This window comes from Monodelphis domestica, chromosome 3 (assembly GCF_027887165.1).
Source record: "Monodelphis domestica isolate mMonDom1 chromosome 3, mMonDom1.pri, whole genome shotgun sequence".
NCBI classification, from domain to species: domain Eukaryota; kingdom Metazoa; phylum Chordata; class Mammalia; order Didelphimorphia; family Didelphidae; genus Monodelphis; species Monodelphis domestica.
In genome coordinates, this window is record NC_077229.1 from 144,077,189 (window position 1) to 144,094,286 (window position 17,098).

A 17,098-nucleotide genomic window follows, 5' to 3' on the forward strand; every position below is an offset into this window, starting at 1 on the left:
CTTTTCCCTCATTTTAGAACTTAAGGTTCAGTTGTGGCTTACAAATGACGCTAAAGAAATTAGAATTATTATTATTTTCTTTCCCTTCTCAGCCGAATGTTTAAATAACTTATCCCAAAGTCAGAACTGAGAACAAACCAGGCTTTTGATACTGTGTTTTAGTACTCTGACCCAAGTGACATAGTAAAGACCTTTATATAAAATTATTATTTAAGGAAATTCTGATAGTTTTTCAAATATGAATTCTCTAATGACTCAGGATATCTCTACACATGAAAAGAAAATATCAATAAGAAACAGAAAACTCCCTATGGCAAGTTCCAAGCAATGTCTGGGGGATAATTCAATCTTCTTTAGTTCAATCCTCTGTCTGATTACCTATTCTATGTTGTCCTCTCCCCATCGTTCAATATTCAAATAATATAGATCATAACTTCCCAGACAGTGATTGAGAAACCATTATCAAGCCCTACTACTTACCAAGCTATATGTTTGGTGCTAAGTACACAAGAAACAATCCCTAGCTACAATAAACTTACATCCTAATGAGGTATATCTTTATATGTATATAGATATATAAAGTACACATGTAAACCCACATAAAATCAATATAAAATGAATAAACACAAAAATAGTTAAATAGAGTAGTATGGAAAGAAGAGCACTTAGTAATAGGGAGGAAAATAATAAACAATAGCACCTATTTCTTAGGGATGCTGTGAAGATAAAATGAGATAATTTTTCTATAATAATCCTCTACTCTTAAGGTACTGTACCAATGTTTAGGAAAGGTTCCATCTATACAGAAGATAGTGCTTAAGCTTCATCTTTAAAAAGGAATATTTTTGAAAGATGGGGGGGGGGTAGCCAGAGCAAAAGCAGAGACAGAAGATAGTGTTCTGTATGATAAATAGATAAAAATCCACAAAAAGTCATTGTGAATAAAAACATTTTCACCCCACATGCAACCTTGAAATGATGTTTCCAAACTTGGGCTATTCCTTGAACATATGGTCTACTGCCAGACCTATACCTGAAGCTTTGTGAGATCAGTAAGACTTGCTTAAGAGTTTAACTCTTCTGCATCCTCTTTTAGAACTTGGGCTCACTTCTATACATGAGGCCATGTGAGATAGACATCCAGACAGACAGAGGCAGGGAGAGAGTGAGAGAAACAGATGATGGAGCATTTATTAAGCATTTACTTGCTTACTTGGTATATTATTCACTATACATTGAGGACATAAATATAAGCAAGCAAGAAATTTCTTGCCCTCAAGGAGCTTACATTCTAACGGTGGTAGAAAATACATAGAGGAGAACTGGAAAGAGGTGAGGATAAAAATATGGCACTATGGTATGGAAATAGCCTTAAAGAGTAGTAGAAGGAAAAAAAATATATAGGAAAGAGGTGGTCTAACAATATAGATGGGTTCTGGGGCAGAGTCCAAGGTTCTGATGGAAAGGTGGTCATAATAATCACAGTTGATGCAGAGTTCTATGAATAACAGTTTGCAAATGTCAAATAGAGGAAATAACAAGAAACCCTTTCCAAGAAATGCCAACTTTTCATCTTCTTGGAATTCCAAAGCCTGCGGTCTTCCAGGAAGAAGAGAATGAAGTTACTCTGATGGAGACATCTGCATGTTTATGAACACATCATTAATACTTTTCATCCAAACTCAAGGCAGTGCTCTTTCTCTGTCTTTGGCTATAGTAAGTTTCATGAGATTTCAAGAATTTAGCAAACCAGTATATGGGGCTAGAAAAAGTAATGATGTATTGCAGCCCTTTACCTCCCTGCAGCTTGAAAATAATATTGGTGACTTTAACCAAAATACCCATGTCCTATCATTTGAATAGATAATAACACCAATGCTTCCTTGAAAACTCTTGGATAAGAATGACCAAAAAGTGTGTTTCCTGGTTCAAAACTGGTTCTTCAGTTTATTTTCTAATGTACATCAAACTGACTGGGTAAAATTGTTGTTATTCACAGGAAGTTGCATTTGACATCATCTTCCTTCTCTCTTGAACTTCCACATTTTCCTTATCACGTAAACAAACTCCTTTTTCTCACAACTCAGCTTCTTCCATCACTGCTATCACTCAATTATGTGCTGCTGCAAATTTGAAGTCTTTAGACTGTGAGCTCCTTGAGAATAGGGATTGTGTTTTGTATTTGTTGGTAGCATCAGCTCTCAGCCCAGTTCCTGTAAAATAGCACATGCTTAATAAATACTTCTTGACTTGACTCAACTATAAGACATTCCATCTCCCACTTTCATGTCTTTGAATAGATGGTCACTCTCTCCTTAACACAGACTCTTAAAATCTGTAGCTCCTGTCAAAAAACAATCTAGATGTGCCATTATTTTGTAGCAAATTTCTTTTAGTCCCACCAGTTATTAGTGTCCTTTCTTCTTGAAATTACTTTATATATACTTGAAATTTATTTATGTGTCAACATTGTTTCTTCTTCTTTCCTCTCTACTGCTCTCTTTTGTCTGTCTCTGTCTCTGTCTCTGTCTCTCCCCTTAGGTAGATGTTAGAACTGTTTCTTACTTATCTTTGTAACCCCAGTATAGAACACAGTAGACTTTAACAAATATCTCTTCCCCCACCCACCATGGTTGTATTCAGTCCAAACAATTCGGTGTAAGATACTAACTCTTTATACTTCCTCCCCAACTCTAACTTTATTCTCTACCCCTAAATTCAGCTGTACCATTGTTTATATACCATACAAATACTAATTTACTTAACTCTTTGTTTCGGTTGAAATCAAAATCTAGGCTATAGAAATTAGAGGGTTCCTTAACAATCACCTAAGCCAAACTATTTATTTTCTAGATGAGAAAATGAAGGACTAAATGGGCAATTGACCTGTCCAAGGTTATACCATGAATTAGGGGCAGAGCCAGACCTGGAAGCAAATGCCTTTTTATAGTGGTCTTTCTATTTCTGGTGTCTATATGTTCTCTATATATTGGGTAAAGTCAATGTTTTGGCTGAAGTAGGTGCTGTTATTATCCTATTTTTACAAATGAGGAAACTGATGATAGGGAAAATTAAATGGCTTCTCTAACATTGCTCAGGGAACAGCTAAGGCAGCATTTAAATCCCAAATTCCTCATTTCCAAGTCTAACATACAATCCACTCTGCCATCTATATACCTCATTATGGTAAGAGGTGACCTTTCATTCTCAAAGGTCATACCAGTTGAAATAGAGTTCTTGGCAGGTCCTTCTCAGCTGGACAGATTTTAGGTACAAGCCCAGCTACAAACTCATATCTCTTGTTGGAGAACAATCTTGACCCACTTTGGAAAAGCTCATCAACCAATGGTTGGCCACCATGTGATCAATTTTCTAAGTCACAGAAATTCATGACGAAAATCAAGTGATAGAGCAAAACTATTTTATAGTCTTGGAGAGACAAAGTGGAAGTGTGGGAAAAGCATTGGTTTGGGAGTCAGAAGACCTGGGTTCAAATCCTAGCTCTGATGTTTACTAATCTGATTTTGTTTGTTACTTAAACTCCATGGGATCTCATTTTCCTTATCTGTAAAATGAGGGGACTGTCTTCTGAGGTCCATTCTCTACTTTTGATCCCAAGGAAATCCTAGACCCTTGACATATTGAGCTAGGCACTATGTTTAGGTGGAAACTTTGATAAAGGGAATGCCTTTTGAAAACGCTGATGCTGATACAGAGAGAAAATCAGACCTTGATGCTTAATTCCATCTATTTCCTTCCCTTTTTTTAGTTCTTGGACATCTCAGTTAAGTGGACCACACAGGAAACCTTTCCTCCAAAATACCTTCATTATGACCCAGAAACATCTCGCCAGCTGTTGTGTGACCAATGCCCCCCAGGCACTTACTTAAAGCAACACTGTACAACAAGGAGAAGGACCCAGTGTGAGCCCTGCCCTCATCACTACTATACTGAGAGCTGGCATTTTAGTGAGGAGTGTTTATACTGCAGTGGAGTGTGCAAAGAGCTGCAGCATGTGAAACAGGAGTGTAATAGCACACACAACCGTGTGTGTGAATGTATGGAAGGACGGTATCTGGAGTTGGAGTTTTGTCTAAGGCACACCAGCTGTCCCCCAGGATTCGGTGTAGTACAAGCAGGTAGGTGGCTGATTTCCATCCCAAGCAAAATTAATTAGTGTTATACATAGCACAGGAGAGTCGCCAGACTGACAGATAAAGAAACAAACTTGTTCTGATGACATTACAGGATAACAAACTCCGAAGGCAATGAAAGAAGCTTCTCAGGCTATACCTCTTCCATGGACTCTTGCCAAAAGAGCTACTCTCCAAGGAATCCTTTGGTACTAAAATGCAATTTAGTGACAAGTCTCAAATGTAGCAAATTGCCCTCTAATGAGAAACATGATGGATTGCCCTTTTTTCAAAAGAGCCTACTCTGGGTTACACTGTTTATACCTGATAAATACTCCGTTTTTCATTTCGAAGCTGGCTGCTTCAAGCTACAGTGCTTTTTGACAAACATCAGAAATGTTAATTGATACCAAGAGAGTAATTATACCAATATTAATGAGGCACTAGAGCTGTAACAATGCACAGTTATAATTAATTATGTCAAAAATATGAGAGCCGTTTGGGAGTGCATATTTTTATTATTATAAAGAAAGCCGGCTCTTTCTTTGGCAGGGAATTCAAATGTGTTGAGTGTCTGGGAAGGATAAAGGCTAGAGCAATGTATCTTCAATGGCTTTATTCTTCATTTTAGATGAAACAACTTGTTAAAGTGAAGCATAACTGTTCATCTATTAACAAAAGGTTATTGTTGTAGTCATTTCAGCCATGCCCTTCTCTTTGTGACCCCTTTTGGGCTTTCTTGGCCATGATACTGCAGTAGTTTGCCATTTCCTTCTCCAGCTCATTTTACAGATGAGGGAACTGAGGCAAATAGGGTTCAGTGACTTGCCCTGGTTCACACAACTAGTAAGTATCTGTGGCCAGATTTGAACTCAGGAAGAAGTTTGGCACTCTATTCCAATGTACCACCTAGCTGCCCCAGACAAAAGGCTAGTCTCCTCATTTTTTAAAAAGTGATGAGGTAAATGGTTAGAGAATTGTTCTTGAAGACAGGAAGACAGGATCAAGAACTGTCCCTGACACTCACTGGATAGGTTCCCCAGACAGGTTATTGAATCACTCTAGTCCAATGGTAGCAAACTCAAATAGAAATAGGAGTTCCCTACATCAATTAACTTTATTCCCTTTTCCCTACATTTGGAGAATACAATTCAGTCAGAACCTTTGGAATCTTAAGATACAATTTGACTTTTCTCTTATCGCATTTATAAAACTTCAACATAGTATATATATATATATATATATATATGAGAAAATTTTGGAATATTTCAGAGAATCATAGTATTTTAAAACTAAGTTTGCTCTTGGAAATGATCTGGACCAACTAAAGTGAATAAAGTTTAAGGGTCTTGCCCAAGATTACATAGCCGCTAAGTAAAAATGAGAGGGTAAGACAGACAATATCTAAACATTTCTGCCTGTAAAATTTTACTATAGAATTTGTGATGAAGCTGTAGTACTTGGTCAAGAACTTGGGGTTTTCACATGCATTTCACTATAACAACTAGTATTTAAATAGTGTTTAAGTTTAAACCAGTGATAAATGTATAGATGTGGATATCTGTGTAGTTAGCTAAAGAATTCTAAAAGCCTTCATGCAGTTATTAAAGCTTAAAAAGTCTTAACTTTAATAGCTTAAAATACTCAAAGACTTTTGGAATACTTTGTATTAAATCTTATTCGTCAGCTAAGTGGGGTAGGTGTTATTATGATACCCATTTTAGAGATTAACAAACTAAACCTGAGAGAAGTTAAGTGATTTATTCAGGGGCACAAAGTTTATAAGTGCCTGAAACAGGATTTGAATTGATTTCTTCCTGATTCTAGTGTCTTATCTATTTACCATGCCACCTATCTGCCTTTGCTTCTTTTCTACCTATAGAATCACTACAAGAATCACAGAACTTCAAAGTTGGGAGGTACCACCACCTCAGTGGCTATGTCATTCAACCCATTTCTGAAAAATATTTCCTTTTCCAAAACATATGACAATTGATTGTCATCATTCTCATCTTCATTATCATCATCACCACTCTCACCATCATCTTTCTTTCCTCTCTATCCCTTTTTATTTCTGTGTCTTTTTTCTCCTCTCTTTGTCTCAATCTCTCTGTTTTTTCTCCCCCCCCCCCCAGGCTCTCTTCCTGTCTGTTTCTCTCTCTCTCTCTCTCTCTCTCTCTCTCTCTCTCTCTCTCTCTCTCTCTCTCTCTCTCTCTCTCTCTCTCTCTCTCTCTCTCTCTCTTTATATATATATATATATATATATATACACACACACATCTATGTCTTTGCTTCTCTCTCTCTGTCTCTGTCTCTTTCTATCTATCTCTCTGTGTGTCTCTATCTGTCTCACTTTCTCTCTCTGTCAGTCTTTCTGTGTGTGTCACTCTCTATAAGGAAGGCTCTAAAGTGAGTTTCTTCAGAACACTTGAGGGAGGACTTGTATTGACTCAAATCTCTCTGGAATGGACACTTTAAATTTTGTTGAAGACCTTTCTAGAATAATGAAGCTGGGAAGAAGAGACCTCCTTGAAGGAAGCATGAAACCATGTTTGCAAAGAGAAATGTCAAGCCAGAATTCTCTGGACAAAGACAGCCATTCTATTTAGCCCCACCACAGAAGGCCTTATTTACTTCTGTCTTCCACTCTTTCCTTTCCCTGAACACACAAGCTGTCCTCTCTATTGAAAAATGTTTTCCAAAATAAGCAGAAGGAAGGATATGTATGGGATGCCAGTTTCCAAAACATGAATTCCCCTCATCCTATTTTCAATGAAATGCGTCTAAGTCTTGTTTGCTTCTTCTGACCCTACTATACTTCTAAGCCACATGGAACTTCTTAGACCAGCATAGGGGCAACCTCCAGCTGTACTGCAGGCCTAATCCTGCATCATGTTGGTGATGCTCAGTATTATGCTTTGTATTTCCACTCACCCAAGGTTAGGAAATAGGGGCTATTACTTCAGTTTACACAAGAATATTAGAAAGATGCTGTACCTCCTCTGTGGAAACCCTTTCCACCAACATTGATTCCACCAACAACTCTTTCAACCAACAATCTATAACTTAGTAGTTTATTCCTAGAGAGTTGCCTGAACACAAAGAGAGTTTAAATCATTTCCCAAGGGTCACAGAGTTAGTGGGTATCATTGTGCTTTTTGGAACTCAGGACTTCCAGACACTTCTTCCTGTTGGCATCTCTGATTATCCATGTCATAGACCATCTCAAATCTTTTCCTGATCCCTTTAATTTTCAAGATTTCTCCTACTTTCTCAAGTTATAATGCATATACAACCACATTGTGACTTGCCTTTTTGTTTTTGATGTAATGCGGGTTGACAAATGGGATTTTTTTTTCATTTTGCAGTTTTGTGGAAACCACAGATGATATGTAAAAGCCAGACGACATAGAAAAATTTTAAAAACTCAGGAATTTGTACATAATGCAAAATTTATAATATGGTACTATAAGTTCCCCATAAAAGAAAAAGTTCTGACTTCTTTTCTGGTGTGAAGGGAGGTCCAAAAAATTTTACTTGTATTTTCAAGATCACTAAAGCACCCCGCCCCACAATGTGGAAGAGATAATGGTACTTATCTGCTTTGCATATGTTATAATTCAATAGAGTCTGAGCTCCTTGAGTACTGAGAGTTTTGCTTTTTTTTCTTCTTCATGTCAGACACAGAACCTGGAAGGCACTTAATAAATGGCTTGGATTGGTTAGATTCCTGACTCTGAGACATTACCATCCTGTCCAAAGTTGTGTAATAATGTCTAAAATGAAATTATATTGGATATTTCTGCAGTAAAATTATAGCCCTTTGATAATCTGTTCACTAGGCCACACTGTCTCTATTTTTCTAAGTCTAAAATAAACTTTCTCATTGCTTGGTGATCATACTACCTAGAAGAAATATTGAGGGAAGAATAGGAGGTCATTAGGAAGATTCTAGAACTTCGCTTAAAGGCATTTCCATTGCTACTTTATCTTCACCCAAGTTATAAAAACTCACTAGATATAAAGCAAAAAGACAATAGGCTACTTTGTGGGAGGCTAGCCTTGGAGTGAGGAACTACTGGATTCAATTCCTCCTCCTGCCATACTGACTATATGCCCATAAGCAAGTCTCTTGACTTTTCTTCATCCTCCACATGGCTCTTAGAGACTATTAATAACAGAGCAGGTGGTGTTCTATTTTGGCAAAATAAAAGTTCTTCATGTGAAGTTCACCATACTGATGAAATCATAGGTCTTTTTAAAAAGAAATAAAATTTAAAAAGGAAAGACCAAGACCATGTGTATATATTGAAGAACAGCTGGTATGTAGGATCTTCTGTGATCTTACAAATTCTCTCTCTCAAATTAATAATAATTGCTCACACTTATATAGTGCTTATCACAGGCACTGGGCTAAGCACTTTACAATAATAACCCTGGGAGGTAGGTGTTATTATTATTTCATTTTATAAATGAGGAAATTGAGGCAAATAGAGATTAAGTGACTTACCAAGGCAGCCCAGTTATTATCTAAGACTGGATTTCAGATCAGGTTTTCCTGACCACAGACCCAGAGCTTTCAATATTTGTCACCTAGCTATCTTTAACTGGGAAAAGAATTACACAGTTCTCCCTATTTACATATTTCTAGTAGTTAGCATTGTATAACATGTAGTAGATGACAAAGAAAGACTTGCCACTAGTATCCTGAGAAACTACTGGTGTGATAGGAAATATATTGGAACTTTCATGTAAAAATTCATATTTATATAGTGCTTAAAGGTTTACAATGAGACGTCTCACGATGTGGTCAAATTTGATATGAGTTTGATATATGTGTTATATATATATATATATATTAGATTGTATTCAAGAGTACTTAGTAGTTACAGTTATTCCAGGGTCTTTTTTTAGTTTATTTTTGTGTACTAAATGACTTGTACTTATCAAATAATTGTGAAATTGAATTATAGTACCAATCAACCTACCTAGTTATGCCATGGTTTCTGCCTAAAGAGAATCCCCTAGCATGGACCCACAGACAGTGTCCTAACAGGGTTTCAGCACAATTGCTTACAGTCATCTGGCAGGAACTCACTATCCAGGTGTTTGGCTTCTCTCCATTTGTTTCCTCCATGTCACTGCTCATGATTATTTCCATTAGCAAGGAAGCAAAAAAGAGAGAGAAGCTCAGTACAGGAAGAAATGGTGGCAAGACAGTAGAAAGAATACTGGCCTTAGGCTCAGAGGATGAAAATTAAAATCCCATTTCTATTGCTTCCTACCTGATTTGGGGCAATCCAGTTCTTTGGACCTCAGTTTCCTAATTTGTAAAATTATGGATTTAGACTGGATATGCTCATGAAAAAAGTCATTTTTGCTACTTATTTTGGCTAGAGGGAAATGAGGGACTGGAGATTGAAATGGCTATTGAAATGAGGCTTGAGAATTATCTATGGGTTCTAGTTTTCTAAGTTTACTCATAAGTTGTTGACTAGGTAAAGGTTGACTATATCATTCCTTACCTTTCTACAGGATGTCTCCAGTTTCTAGTACTGTTACCTTCACCACTGCCTTTATATTAGTCTTTCTTAATGCCCTCCTCTTCCCAATTTTTGTTCCCAGGAACCAAAATTACTTTGTACTTACTTGGAATAGTTATTATTTTTCAGACATATGACTCTTCATGACCCCATTTTGGATTCTCTTGGTACAGACACTGGTGTGATATACATTTCCTTTTCTAGTTAATTTTACAAATGAGGAAACTGAGGCAAACAGGATTAAGTAACTTCTTTAGGGTCACACAACTAGTAAGTGTCTGAGACAGATTTGAACCCAGAAGGATGTCTTCCTGACTCAGGATGGTTGTTCTATCTTCTGCACCACCTAGTTGCTCCTACTTTGAATACATTTTGTATTTCCTTTACCACTGTGCATGGAATAGAAAGCAGTAGAATATATGATTCTGAGGGTAGGGGGTTATTTAGTTCTGTTTTCATATCTGCCCCCTCCCTCACCTCCCACAGTTCCATGACCTTAGTAAATCTCTCTTGATTAAAGAATGAATAAGTTGAAAATATTCATTTGAATGATCCATTCTTATAAATATTGCTTTAAAAGTACAGCTAGCCCACGCTAGATGGAGATATTTTCATATGCAAATATATCGTGCAGCATGTAGCATATTCATGCATAAAAGAGAGTATTGACATTATTTATTTGAATAACATTTTTATTTGTTGGCTGGTTCAAGTTCTTCTTATTAATGTTTTCTCCAAACATATCAAATTTCTTCCCAGAGTACAGAGGAATGCCCATGAAATCACACTTCCTCTAAGTTATAATGACTGTTCGTTCCCTTGAACACAACAGCTAAAACAAAATAGGATCTCATCTAACATCTATTATCTTCCTCAATGACAGGTTAGCATTTTGGAGGCAGCTCAAGTTCCCTTCCTTTGTTCTGCAGTTTATTATAACATCGTAAATTTTTACTTCATGAGGTTAGCACATTTATTAGTCAGTGGATATGCTGATGTTCAAGGCAAGAAAGAACATCACTGAGGCTAATTAGAATTTAAAGGCATGACATTTAGATTACATTCATTCCTTGGAATGAGAAAACAACAAACAGAAATTATTTTCCACCAGAGTCCATGATTTTTCTAGAACAATAGCTTAAAGGACACAGTTGATATTTGCTCTTTCTTGACCATTCTGTCTGTGGTATAAGTGAAAACAGAAAGTCATTGTAAAAGATTATGTGGTATATACAGTGGTGGGGAGGACTTTCGGGAATACTTTTAGCAGGTTTTTCAGAACCATCCTAATGCCATGCCTGCTGTGAGAGTCTTTGACACTGAAGTGCTAAACTGGATGTTATCTTTCCTGAAGGAACCCCAGAGCGAAATACCATTTGCAAAAGGTGCCCAGATGGATTTTTCTCAAATGAGACTTCCTCTAAAGCACCATGCAGGAAACACACAAATTGCAGTGCCCTTGGTCTCCGAATGGCATCGAAAGGAAATGCAACTCATGACAATCTCTGTTCTGGAAATACAGAAGGAACTCAAAAATGTGGAATAGGTAATTATGTTCCAAAAAAACAATCTGATGGAGTGGCAGCATTTTGTGTGACAAGGCTTGCCTTAAAACCTCTTTCTCTCTGCTCCTTCAGCCATTTTTTTTCTTCCTCAAGTCTTGGTTGATCATGACTCATTTAATACTTTTCATTTAATCTGGCCCCAGTTTATTTAACACTTATTCCTGAAGGTTGTTGCTATGGCTATTATCTTTCCTGTCCCCATCTCCAATTTAATAAGAATACTTTAAAAATTCCTATTGTCTAATGCATTATTTTCTGGTTGAAGTTGTTTTTCCACCTTAGTTTGGTCCAATTCCTCTGCTTTTATACCCTAAAATTAGATATCATTCCTTGGAGGTGGGAAGGAAAGGAAGAAGGAGAAGTGTGTATGAACTATTCAAATATGAAAAAAGTTAGAATGGTGGAATATTTTTTAAAGAGAGGTCATATTATCACTTTCAACTAATGCATAATTTCAGATACTAACAAATGAAATGGTCATCTAATGAAAAAATTATAATTTGTCATAGCCTAAGAGGCTCACATATCATTAACATCTAAATCATAAGATCTTTCATGTGTTTCTGATAATTCACTTAGTAAGTCGGTCGTCAGTTTTTGATGGATCTATTATATCATTCATGAAGATACCAACCAATTCACTCACACTTTCCCATTCTATGCATATAATCCCCCAAATCCTGTATGACAGCCCACCTAGTGTGTTGGTGGACTTCTTTATCCCTTAACATTGGAGAGATACGAATAGAGCACTTATGCATTGATTCATTATGCCTTGATTTTGTTGTTGTCAGTCAGCCATTCAATCATATCTGGCACACCTTCATGATCCCATGGATCTCATCTTTTAAAAATATTGTCCATAGGGTTTTTTTTGTCAAAGATACTGAAGTAGTTGGCTATTTGCTTCTCCAGTTTTATGAAGGTAGAGGTTGAATGACTTGCCCAGGGTCTCACACTGCTAACATCTGAGGTCAAATGTGAACTCTGGTCTTTCTGCCTCTAGGTTCAGTGCATCCTAAGCTGCCCCCTCCCTTGATCATCTTATATATCATATCAGAATTAATTTTGAGTTGGTGAGACCTTTGCATCCTATCATGACCCACATTCTAGATTTTTAACTGTTCCTCACCTAAATTTTTTGCCCCAGGTCAACTCAGAACCAGGCTTAGGAGGTCCATATATCAGATGATGAAACATATTCCTTCTAAAACTAATTCTTTTAGGAAAATGAAAAGAATATACTGCAGATAAATAAAATATGGACACATCTTCAGAAAAGATCCTTCTACTTGTCCTTTACATGATATGTATTTCTGTACATAGATCATTTGGGACCTTGATATGCTTTTTCTAAGTCACGTTGTAATTTTCTTAGGAGTGGAGACTATCTGTTTCATCCCCTGATTCTGAAGTACCCTGTGGATACTAGATAAGCATTAATTGAATTTAGTTATTTAAATTAAATTAGAAAAATAGTTTGAGGCAAAGATTTAGTCATGTTGATATTATCATTCTTCTAAATTAACTGAGTTAAAATAATATTAAATGCCCTAGAAAACTTAAAATTTTGATTCACTTCAACAAGCAATTTTGTCCGCTCTGTTCAAGGACATAAGTGACACAGAATCTTCTCTCAAGGAGCTTATATTCTACTAACACAGTTCTACCCAGGCTGGCACTATACAAGAAATTCCAACAAAAAGAATGGTTATATATAAATGATTTTTGACACAGCCAGTCACAGGAAACTGAAGTCTTTTGAAATCAATAGTTCCTCAAGAATCAAGGTGTCTAAGATCATTTTAATAATATTTTTCCTCTTTTGTCCCACTTAGATGTCACCCTGTGTGAGGAGGCTTTCTTCAGGTTTGCTTTTCCTACAAAGTTTACCCCTAATTGGCTCAGTGTTCTGGTGGACAGCTTGCCTGGAACCAAGGTGAATGCAGAAATGATAGAAAGAATTAAAAGAAGACATAGCTCTCAGGAGCAAACTTTCCAGCTGCTCAAGTTATGGAAGCATCAAAACAAAGACCAGGGTATGGTCAAGAAGATTATTCAAGGTATGGTATCCCAAACCAGGATTCAAGCAGGGATCAAAGAGGAATATATTTATTGGGAAATGAGAAATTATCCATTTCCCTGTTAAATAGTATAGAGTTGATGATCCTCCATCTTGAATCCTTTCCAAGTTCCAAAAAATACCAATATGCTACTATGATGTAAGATGCTACTCCTACCAAAAACAAATAGATTCACTCATTTTCCTGGGGCTTCTTTTGGAAACCAAATATATATATATATTTGATGTTCAATGGTTTTAGTCTTTTCTGACTCAATTGTGCTAGAGTGCTTTGCCATTTCCATCTCCAACTTATTTTACAGAGAAGAAAACTGAGACAAATAGAATTAAGCAATTTTCCTAGGGTCCCTCAGCTAGTAAGTCAGGGGATGGATTTGAACTGAGGTCCTCCTGGCTCCAGGTCCAGCACTCTGACTACTACAACACCTAGCTGCCCAGAGGTATAGTGTAAGGTAACATCTGTACAATGTAAACAAAGGCAACTTCCAATCTGGTAAGGCCCAAATAGATCACAGGTCCTGCCTCCTACACCTGGAGTTTTTCTTCTTACTAGGTTTCTAATTTGGCCAGCAAACAAAAGTCATTTAACTACTATGGGCCTCAGTTTCCACTTAAATCAAGGACATATGCTGTATTTATCTGATGAAGCACCTCACATTTGTCAGGCAAAGTTTATGGGCATCCTCTCATTAATCCCCATAATGAAACCTGTTTTTCAAGAAACCATTTTAAGATTTTATATTGTGAGAATTAATGGGGCAATATCCAAAGTTAAAATTCCTTCAGTTAAATTTCAGAGCTCAATGCCATGGCTGCAATTTGCTGTAATTTTGTCAGCAGAATGAGAGCAAGGATAATTGGGGTTCAAATGAGGCAGTAGTGATGTTGAGTGAAGACTACTTAGGTTTAAATCCCTTCTCAAATACTTAACAGCTTTGTGACCCTGAGCAAGTCTCTTAATATCTCAAAGCCTCAGTTTCTTCATCTGTAAAAGGAAGGAGGTATAAATAGTGATTCACACATATGACTCATATAATTGATGATGAAAGTCCTTTACTGTTTTATATTAATGATTCTATGAAGAGGATTCTTTTAAAATCAGGTATTCATAAACCATTTAAGAGATTTTAAAATAGTCCTAGAGAAACTTTCTTTTTCCTTTGTTCATGCTAGAAAAAAAACAAAATAAAATCAAAAATCTTTTTTGTAATCAGTGAACCAAGGGGAAAAGTCAAATTAAAGTGAAAGTGAGTTCAAGGTCTTGGGACACAGATAAAAAGAGAAAATTAATTGTCTAGAACAGTGGATATTTGGCATCCATTTTGAAAAAGAAAAATCAGTAAAAAGTTTTCTGAATATACTTTGTCTATAGACAATTCATTTATTTTATTAGGAAAAAAATGCCCTAAAGATAGTTTCTTTCTTAGTGTAGAGGTCTCAGACATCCCAACAGCTGGTTACTTCAATTCTTTGCAGAGGGAAAATTTCTTGTGAAGATAGAGGAGGGTGACTAGGAGTTCTTTTTCAAAGGACAATTCCCCCCCACCAAAAAAAACTGAAAAGGCAGTGTACTATTTAAATAGGGCAGCTTTTCTACCCTGTCCTTACATCATAGTTCATCTTTGCTATCTTCTCTTTATCATGGACATTTGTGTGATTATTTCTTCATATGTTTTCAGAGGTTATTCTTGCTATGGAGCTCTCACGAGATTATGTATTTATTAAAGATCTACTTGATACCACAGAAATTAATTTTGATTAGAACATATTAACAATTAAGGAGAATTGGAAAACATTAACTTGACCACTCTTGAGTCGTACACTGCCTATTGATCGAAATTGTTATTGTTTTTAGTTTGTATAAATCCATCAAATTTATACTCACTGATGATGGTGCTCCTGCATCTGGGGACTATTGATTTTCAGAACCATGTTTAGTTTTTCAGTATTGGATTCTATAGATTGTGGCATTATCAGATCATTGGTGATATGATAGCAATAATATATCTATCCTCCCCCTCCAAACAACCCAGCAGTCAGTGAATTCTAAATAACATAAATGACTATTTATTGATGTAATTCCATTATGATTTTACTTTTCATTCAGATTTAAGGTACTGGTTTCTCTTAAAAATGTTTTTAACTATATAACAGCATCTACTTAAGAAATCACTTACGTATCCTCAAAACAGTATCATCACATATGTAGAGGCTTAAGGGACTATCAGGGGAATAACTCATAATAGCATCTCTTTCTGATTTTTAATTACAGATATTGACCTTTGTGAGAACAGTGTAGTGAAACACATCGGGTTCTTGAACCTTACCCTGGAACAGCTCCGTAGTCTGATGGAAAGTTTACCAGGGAAGAAAGTAGGATTGGAAGACATCGAAAAAACTATGAAGTTATGCAAATCGACTGATCAGGTCCTAAAGCTGCTTAACCTGTGGAGAATAAAAAATGGTGATCAAGATACTCTGAAGGGTTTGGCACATGGACTAAAACACTTAAAAACATACCACTTTCCCAAAGTGGTCCTTCAGAGCCTGAGGAAGACAGTCAAATTTCTGCACAGTTTTACAATGTACAGATTATACCAGAAGCTATTTCTAGAAATGATAGGGAACCAAGTCCAGTCAGGTAAAATCAGCTGCTTATAACCAGCCAAGACCGTTGGGGCAGAGGTTGAGCAAGCTGAGAGATGATGGAACATGCTCAGTCTCTTCAGTGAGGCACATGGAGGGCGCAGTCCATCCTGTTGTTTTGGACCAATTTGTGACCAAACAGTAATTAAGTGACTGCTCTGGTGATGTGCAAGAGACCGTACACCCCAAAAGTTCAATACAAACCAAACTGAGATCTGGTTCAGTATCTACTGACTATCTTTACTGCTAGAAGTAACTCAACTGGAAACAGTAACCCAGATGGAAAAAAGTTTTTATTTCATCATGCCTTACTATGTATAGGAATGTTTAACTGGGAGAACTTGGAGTGTTCAGCAATCCTGGATGCTTTTATTCAAGGGTCATTTTATGTAAAAGCTCCAAACATGTTGATAACACTAATGCAGTATTTGCTATTTATATTCATTCAGATAGGAGGTTTGTACATATTTATCATCTTAAAATGGAAATTGTATAAGACTTAATTTTAGAAAGAGAAATTTATATTCTGTTTATATTATGACAAATGAAAGTGATAAAATATATATTTTTTCCAATGGAGACTATGTAGCATTTCCTAATAGGCCCTGCCATTCTCCCTTCCAGGAGTGTTGTTTATAATGTAATTTTCACTGTATAAGCTATAATATCTTTGGTTAGAAAAAAGGTATAATTTAGCTGAATTTTTAATGTGGGGAAAATGTGTGATATGTAAATTATCTGCTCTGAGAAAGTGAATGTATCTTATTTAAAAGATTTTATGATTTTACTTTATAAATCACCATTAAATTTTTTTTCAACAGACTTTTCAATGTTTTACTTTTTATTGTTTCTATCTGAAAATGGCATTTTGGGATTTGTGCTCCCTTTACTTTCTGTGCTTCCCATCTCTTACCTTTCCCTGCTTAAGAGACCAGAGTCTAGACAGTGCATAGTATTAATAACAACCTATAATTCCAGCAAAACATGTAAATATGACCACTCCACAGAAACTACAAATATTGAGAGATAAAAACAAAAAGCCCTTTACTCACAAAAAAAATGAGAAGATGAGATCAAAATATTTAGAACCTGGAAGGTAAGAATGGCAGACACTGTAATACTTGAAAG

General features: G+C 36.2%; 1 protein-coding gene across 1 annotated transcript in view; it reads left to right on the plus strand.

Moving 5' to 3' along the window:
- TNFRSF11B (TNF receptor superfamily member 11b) overlaps positions 1 to 16,792 on the plus strand; it is a 43,029-nt gene extending 26,237 nt beyond the window's left edge. The window contains exons 2-5 of the mRNA XM_001380950.4: positions 3,770 to 4,139; positions 11,031 to 11,222; positions 13,080 to 13,304; positions 15,597 to 16,792. Of these exons, the coding sequence (XP_001380987.1) occupies positions 3,770 to 4,139; positions 11,031 to 11,222; positions 13,080 to 13,304; positions 15,597 to 15,985 (1,176 nt within the window). The 3' untranslated portion in view covers positions 15,986 to 16,792. The remainder of the gene's footprint in view (positions 1 to 3,769; positions 4,140 to 11,030; positions 11,223 to 13,079; positions 13,305 to 15,596) is intronic.
- Positions 16,793 to 17,098: the final 306 nt, after the last annotated feature.